The sequence below is a fragment of the Meleagris gallopavo genome, chromosome 5 (genome assembly GCF_000146605.3).
Source record: "Meleagris gallopavo isolate NT-WF06-2002-E0010 breed Aviagen turkey brand Nicholas breeding stock chromosome 5, Turkey_5.1, whole genome shotgun sequence".
NCBI classification, from domain to species: domain Eukaryota; kingdom Metazoa; phylum Chordata; class Aves; order Galliformes; family Phasianidae; genus Meleagris; species Meleagris gallopavo.
The window spans coordinates 16,667,736-16,676,057 of NC_015015.2; the positions used below are offsets into that span (position 1 = coordinate 16,667,736).

The 8,322-nt window shown below is 43.3% G+C and overlaps 1 protein-coding gene across 1 annotated transcript; it reads right to left on the reverse strand.

Annotated features, from left to right (window-relative positions):
- Nucleotides 1-3,725: 3,725 nt before the first annotated feature.
- FGF4 (fibroblast growth factor 4) lies at nucleotides 3,726-8,320 on the reverse strand (the record flags this gene model as incomplete). The annotated part of the gene is made up of 3 exons (XM_031553376.1): nucleotides 3,726-5,730; nucleotides 7,285-7,388; nucleotides 8,185-8,320. Coding segments are annotated over 3 exons (417 nt in total), but the record flags the coding sequence as incomplete, so codon positions are not given.
- Nucleotides 8,321-8,322: the final 2 nt, after the last annotated feature.

The following is an 8,322-nucleotide window of genomic DNA, read 5'->3' on the forward strand; positions in this document are numbered from 1 at the left end:
AAATTGGTACAAACATCACTAAATCACTTTCTTTAACTTATATGAAGTAGTGTGAATGAAGGACAGCGAAGGTCAACACAGCCTGGGGAGTCACAGAGAGTGAGTGTTCCTCTATCTATCCACAGTAAAATAGTATGATTAGCAATAACATATAATTGTATATGCACACATGCAATGACACTGGAAGGTTCCCAAGGTCAAACCAGCACTCAGTTTAAGAAAAACTGAAAAAAACTTGCATATTCAACTGAAGTGTGGTTGTGCATCATGCTTTTAGCTAGGAGACTAGCCCAGCACAAACCAGTTACCGAACAAGTGCCAATTCCTAGTTTTTTTTCTCTTCAACTAGAAGGTGTATGGCTTACTGATTGCATGCCCTGAGGAAATACCTGCTTGTTTTCTCACAAGCTTTCCGTAACTATCACAAGTTCAGTACTTTTGTTTTTCACAAATATCAATTATTTTCTGACATAATACTAAAAGATGTATTTTGAACATCATTTAATGGTATCTTGGAAACTGGGAGTAAAAGCATTAGTATTGGTGTCAAAAAGGTACAGTAATAAAAGCTGCCTAGATTGAAACATTCACAGCAAGATGTTTGCTAGTGCTAGACATTTCCCAGGGCACCACACAGATGCAGCTGGATTCAGTTTTGGGTGCTTACCATTCTTGAACCGCTTTGTGGTATCCTGTTGGGCATTCCAGAAGGAAGGGCCAGACCATTTGTTGCTCCTCATTGTTGGCATTGCAGGTAAGCTGGTGGCAGGGGTGACAGTAACATCTTATTCTTCAGTGTGACACTGCAATTTTCTTTTCTCAAAAACCTTAAAAAGGAAAAAAGTCAATCTGCTCGATAGACATTGCAAACCATCGTTTTAACATACGGTGTGATTTATGATATTAGAATCACTTCTAATCACTTGTTTTATATCAAGTGATTATTGAGCCTTAAGTCACTGACTGTAGTTGCTTCTTGGCATGATATTTAGCTGTTTTTTTGTTTTTGTTTTTTTAAGCAAACAAATTTAAAAACAGGGCAGGGTAATATTTCTCACTTGAGGTCTGTAAATTATGGCTGGTGTGCAGGAAACTGGAATTGTGCTGTGCTTCCCTTTTATATGCTGTATCACCTGAAAGCAGTGAGGTATTGCAGTCCCTCAGAACCCCATCCCTATTTAGATCACTTGGTAGAAAACAACAATAATTTGTCACACAAAGGGAGCTGCAGTGCTTCAGGGAATGCCTTTTAACTCCCTTGCTGAAGTGCTCGCTAGTTTTTATCGAAAGCCTCCTCAGCCCTTAACAGACTCTCTTTAATTGGTCACTTGCATGGCCAGTTAATACACCGCAGTGGAAACCAAGTGGTAAAGTGTGAACAACCGAAACTGGAACTATGAACTTGGTGACTGCTCTGAATGTTGTGGCTATTTATATACAAGGCAGTGTTTTGTCATGCTGATTTTTATTAGCACAGATTAGATACAGGCAGCTCAGAGGATGCCACAGAGGAGTCAGGGCCATGTGGAAGGTGCCAGCCCATAAACAAGTGACAGGGCAGGGAGCCCGCTGCAGCCTTTCTGCAGGCAGGCAGGGCACTGCACTGCGCTGCCCTGGGACTTCTGCCAGGAGCCAAGCTGGCACAACTCCTCTTCTTTGCCTGACAGGACAGGCTGGGCCATCACAGACAGGGCTAATCCTGCATCAGGAAAGATTTTCAGTTGTTCTGTGCAGGGAAATGTTTGTTGGAGGATGCCAGAGGCACCAGGAGTGCCTGGAGCACTGCAGAGCTCTCGGGGATTTCAGAAATGTTGCAACGCATGATGTATCAGGGTCCTTTTTGAGGCATTGGAGCTGATTATCAGCTTTGATGCGTTACTTTTATTACCTCCAAAGGCAATGGGAGGAAAGCTGACAGCAGTGGAGCAAAAGTGAATGCCAGAGGAGAAAGAACATTTCTCTAGCTCTCTCCGTAACATCTTTTGGGGTGGGACTATACATGAGGTGCTGGTACTCCACCAAAGCCATACTCTGAAATTTCACCTTCCTGGCAGCTAAGCCTTAGGATTTCTCTCTAAAAACAATTTTAAAATCATAATTGGATGTCTCCCCAAGGCTAAAACAATGTTATGTCCAAAACTGTAACTTTTGGTTAAAATTTGGGAAGACCTGGCAGTGATAAATTTACATCTGTTTACAAAAAGAAAAAAACCAAACCAAACAGTTAATTGTGAAAAAATGATCATGTGTCTCCGTACCTATTTATTTTGGTTCTACTTATAGGAGCAGCTATACTTGTCTGGTTTTAAAAAAGCCACCTGTGCTACATTCATGAAGCCTGTATGACTTTAGAAAGAAATTAGTCTTGCTCAAAGTAGAGCCAGAAAATGAAGTGAAAAAATCTGTATCTTGGGATCGTGCAGCAGAGTAAAAACTCCTTTTGTCAGCAAGGAGTGTGAGTTCAAACCTGAATATTGCCATTGCCATAACATGTCCTTCCTTAGTCCAGCAAAAGGGAAGGCCTTGAGTCAAACCACAAGATTTGGCTGTGTGCTTGTGCATGTACAAGTGCATACGCATGAGTGTTTATAAATAAAAGTCGAGAAATCTTGCCATAAGGCATACTACAAAGCACTTTGTACTTTTATACAACGGTGTGCATATAATTGGTAACAGTAGAAGGAGACTATCTTAAATCAAACAGGTAATCAATCCTAGAACCTCTTGCATCAGTGTGCAATCTTTCTTTGCAGCAAGAGAGACAGCAGCAATCTCTAAAACCAAGGAAAAGGCAATCTGGTTTCACGTGTAAGGCTAATATCCAGCAACATAAACTCCAAAACTGGTTTGTGCTTCTGATCGCTAATATGAGACGCTGCATGAAAAGCTGTTGTCATTAATACAAGCGTGAATACTAATCTGTGGCAGATGCCAGCATGTGTATCTATTACAGAGCTTACCAAGCTGGGCTTTCCTGGACAATTTCCAACCTCTCCAGGGTGAACTTTAGCTGAGTAAGAAATCCAGATTGTCATTCGTGAAGTATCTGGCAGAGGTGCAAATGCTTCCTCGTCTTTGGGAAAGTGAAGTAGCAGCTCTAAATTTTTCTCTGTAGGACACATTCCTTTCTAAAGAGTTAAAATCAATTCCAGGGTGCCATACACTGTAAACATTTATCATTTATTGTGCATTTAAATGTGCACAGCACATACACCACAGTCTTGAACAGCACCTGTATAAAACTACAGACAGATTCTGGTAAATGGTGAAAACTCATACCATGTAACATTGTCATCTAGGTTTTAGCACAATATTTCAAAGTTACAACAACTACCTCTGAACATATCTTATGTGAGGCTCTCAGTTGTGGATTTTGATGGCGTGAAAAGTGACAAAGAACCATTCCCAGGGAAACTTTTTGTGATTTTGCTGTCTGAATCCTAAAACAAAATCATCCATTAGCAGAGGTAGCAGTGATAATTACACAATGATTGCTCACATGCAGAACGCATAGAAAGTAGAGAAATCCCCCCAAATTACAGAAAAAAAAATCTTTAGGCGTGATATTTCCAAATCTCCCCGATTTGGCTTCCTGTTTTTAAACTGTATTTTTGCTTTGGCAGCAGCTGGCTTAAGGTGTGGTCCTGGTCTGCTCTGGTCTCACTGAACTTTGGCAAGTAGATTTTGTCTTCAAGGTCATGTGTAAGCAGAGAATAGAGGTAAGTCTATATGATTCCAATAGAACAAATACTTTCTTGTAGGAATGTAAGAGGAAAAAAATAGCTGAACTCAAATTACCCACGGCCTTGAGACTTGCATGTAGCCAGAAATGGCTAGTTTAGGTGGGAAGATGATCTGTAAACATCCTCTAATTCATTAAACATTGTGGTTAGTCCTGGTTACAACTTAACATATTGATGCCACGAAGATGGCGTATCACTTAAAGAGGAGAAAGAAAGAACAAAGGAAAAAATGGATCCTTTTAAAGATTCCGCCATAATCATACCTGATTCTTCCTTCATCGCGTTAGAGACATGAGTTACTCTTGCAAAATGCATAAAGAAAAATATAGGGTTACTTGATGACGATATGGTACTGCAGCCTGACAGCTGTCTGCAAATATTTTCACCATGATTATCCTTACTAAAAGTAAATCACTGGGTAAAGATAGCTCAAACGTGACAAGGCTCAAATAGGATGCAACTGACTCTATCTTGAATACTTTTGGCTACATATGGAAAAAAAATAGAGATTTGGGATTACAGCAATTGTTCCCCGAAGCCCTCCTCCAACATTATAAGACGAAGCAGAAAAGCGTGTACCTTCCATGCAGATTTTGTTAGGAGGTTGGCTTTGAGAGTTAGTGAGGTAGAAATTAATCAACTTTTTTAGGGAATGAGACAGGAAAAAAAAAAAGCAGCATACTACTTCTTCCAAAATACTGCACCAAAAATAATAAATAGTACAAAACAACCTCAGTTACTTGTAATCAATCTAAATTCTCTCTATGGAGCTTGCATTTCAGTGAACCAGCAAATGACTTTGTCTTTTCAAAGCGTATGAGTATTACAATGTGTTTGGTGTTTTTTGTTTTTTGGGTTTTTTTTTTTGCAAATTTTGACAAATGCGTGTAGTCTCCAAATGTGAGAGGGAAGTTGATTTGAATGAAGTATAATCTGTTCATCATAGTACGTGCCCCAGTGCGCTCACTGGGGGAGGAACAGACAATTTGTTCACCTAATATGAAGCAATCGTATCAAATGCAGTGTCCATTAAGGGCCGCAAAAATATGATGCTCCTGTTTATCTAAATAGAAAAGAAAATAAAAAGCCCGCTGAGTTTATATAGGTGCTTAAACCTCTCCGCTGCTTGGCAGCTCTAAGACTGACTGCAGGAAAGTTCAAAGTTCAGCACCAGCAGATCTAAAAACAGATTTGTGGGGCAGCTCTTCAGCACCGCACTTTCTGCACTGAAGTAAACCGATACCATTCCAATTAAATAGCAACGCTGCACAAAGGAGGTCAGGCATTGTGTGTGGCTCCGCGCCGGCATCCCACCCAGGCACCTCCGTGCTGCTCCTTCTCAAAGGCCAAGAGCTTCTCTGGGAGTCGTGGGGGTTTTGAAAACACAGAGGGGAACAAAGCCAACATAGCAAACAAATACATGTACAATAGACGCTATACAACACGCCAACAGTGCAAAATGTTGTAATGTAGTAGGAATTGAGTGTCACCGGTTATAGAACACGTAGTAGCAGCACACCTGTGATAACTTAGGAAACGAATTAAATAAACCACAAAGCAGAAGTCTCCTACTGTTGCACCATGAAATGAAATACCTAGGCTTGGAGGTTTGTTTTGTTCTCAAGGAAAAAAAAAAAAATCAGAACTATAAATAAATTTAGTGGCAATATATACAGATTTAAATAATTAATTTAAATATCTTACACCTACTCTTGCATAAAACTCTCCAGTAAAAGTGCACCACGTTTCTTTTTTCCCAAACGTGTTCTGAGTCTTTCCCTGTGCTGAGGTAGGTCGGAAGGGAGATGTCTCAGATTCTAGGAAGAAAATGTGTCACCGTCATTGTGGGAGAAACTTTATTGCCTTTCTTTGTTCTTCCATTTTTGCTCAGGGCTATGTACATCCCAGGATAAATCCTAGATTCGTAAGCATTGTAGTTGTTTGGCAGGAGGATCTCTTTGAATTTGCACTCATCATTGAAATGGGTCTGAAATGAAAAGGAAAGAATGAGAGGGAAGGAATTTTAAACATCAGGTGCAGAAACAGTCTTGCTACCAGGTGTAGTAGGTGTGCTGCAGGAAAAGGTGCAGCTGACATGCCCCCCTTAGTAATCTTTTGAAGTGGTCGTCCAAAGGAAGCTTCAAATAACATTCAGACAATTATTAAGGGTGCTGCTTCCTAGCCAGGCACAGACACGTGGAGGACAGAAGGACACTCTGTAGTACTGTCTTGCTTCTGAGAGAAAGAGGACCATTTAACAGAGGGCACTGCCATCAGGAGTGACCCAGGTGCAGTTCTGCTGTCCTGCCCTGCTCATCATCTAGCTCGGCTGATGAGCTTTTCCCATAAAAACGAAGGGGAAAAGAAACTTTCAGACACCAGGGAATGAGAGTTATGAATTTCAACCAGTGCTTATGTCCTCGTGTCAGAGTGCAACGGCTCACTGATATTTCTGAGTCTACATATTGGTAAATTTACTTAGTTCCCAAAGCAGTGGTTGTCCTACCAGCAGTGAATTCTATGAGAAGCTTCAGAAAAAATCTGAATGTTAGCACTTTCCCATGTTGTTTGAAGGGAAAGAGGTATTTTTAAAATGCTCAGAGTGGACAGTGTTTTCAAAATTGAAGGAAGGGTTTAGATTTACCTGTGTTAATGGATCAGGAAGACAGAGCTGACAGAAGGCATGCTTCTAGTAAAGGGGTTTCACATGCAAGTACAAAGAGGGACAGGGACAGGTGTTGCAGGTGTGTCATATGGAGAGTAACAAATGAGGTCATCTCTTGTTAGTGGGCAAATCTGATGGTTTTGTTCAGCTTGCCAGGCTGAACACTGCAATGAGAATTGCTTTATCCAGGACACCAAAGCAGCATATTGTTTCATTTAGGCTTGGCACAAAGGGAGCTTTTGCACTTTGATGACTAGTCATTCCTGGCTTTCATGTAAGTCAAAATCCTCTGTGACAGGACTGATGCCACAGAAAATAGCTCTGGATAATTCAAGTTTTCGTGCATGTGAAAATGCCCTAGTCAACTTTGACATAATTTGGCCCTTTCTCATAATTTGGCCCATGTTTCTTCAAAACACTCCTGAGAGACATGAAATACAAAGGCCATGGGTAGGAAAGGAAATCCAAGAACATGGGGTTGAAATGATGCTAATCACTATAACTTATACACAGTTAAATTCTAAAGTAGAAGGACAGCTCAACGTGGGTTAAGACATGCACTGTTACTGTCCACCTAGCGTGCTTTAAAACATGCCAGTATTTTTTCCATTGATTAGATGTAATAGAAGATTTGCATTGTATCTTAACAGATCTGCCTTCTTACAATTATAAGCCTGGACCCTGAAGGTGCTGAACTCTCATGGGAGCTCTCCAATCAAGAGTATTAACAAGGAGCAGTGGATAGGTATGTGACAGGCACTGATTAATCACACCATAAAGGATCATCTGTGGGACCCTGGCTTCCAGCACCATGTACACCTCTCATTCCAGGCCACCATGGTCCCCTCCCCAAGCACGCAACTGGTGGCTACTTACAGATCCATAGAGTTTGCCTTTGCTATTCATGGCCACGAAGAGTCCGCTTCTAACACCAAATATGCTCACCACTCCTCTTTCCACAGGGGAGATTTCCAGCAGACCTACAGAAGAGAACAGGAATCAGGAGTACAAAGGGTTGTGCCCTGAGGGGATGTGTGATGTCAGTTCTGCACTCATCCAGAGGTTCCCATCCCCAGCGTGGCATGGATCCCCATGCTGCAGCGCTGCTGTGGGTGGCCACAGAACCCCAGCCTCGTGCCTCACGTGCTGCCCCATGCACCATGCTGGGACCTCTCTTCTTTTAGCTAAGTATCTATTTTTACATTGCCCCCAGGCATCCTCCTCTGTAGCCAAGGTTAAAATAAGCCAGAGTGTGCCTGGGGCGTACGAAACATTTGTCATCATGCAGCTTATATCCCCCCTTTGGATCTTATTGTTTCAGTTGGATATCAGAGTCACGGGGCCATGGGGTTAAGTCTCTAGCAGATGCTTTTCAAGTCTGAGGGAGAGCTGGGCCCTGGTTGAGTTCTTCCCAACCCTACTCAAGGTGGTCGGCCCACGGGCCCGAGGACCCTCCAGATGTTGAGGCAGCCCCTACACCTGATGCCTGCTGGTTGCGAGGGGACGGCGCGGCGCCGGGCAGCGGGGCGGCCGCATGGAGCGCTCTATGAGCTCCGCCGCCGTCCCGTTCCCCCGGGCGCAGGACGCCCTCGGGGCAGCCGGCGCGGGCGGACTTTTCTAGGCGGCGAGAGGTCTGCCTTAAACCCACCCTCCTTTTAACTCACACCGCTCTCCGGGTGAGGCGAGCCGCTCCGCGTCCGCAGAACCGTCAGAGAAGCGGTTCCGCGGGTGCGGAGCGGCTCACCTGCCCGGCTGCGGGAGTCGGCGCCGGCTTACTGTATCGGTTCTCGCTGTGGATCCCATCGATGCGGCCGTCGGGCAGGACCTGGATGTGGAAGCCGATGCCCACGTTGCAGTAGAGACGCCGCAGCCGCTTGATGCCCAGGAGGTAGTCGCCGTCGCGGGCGGCGTCGC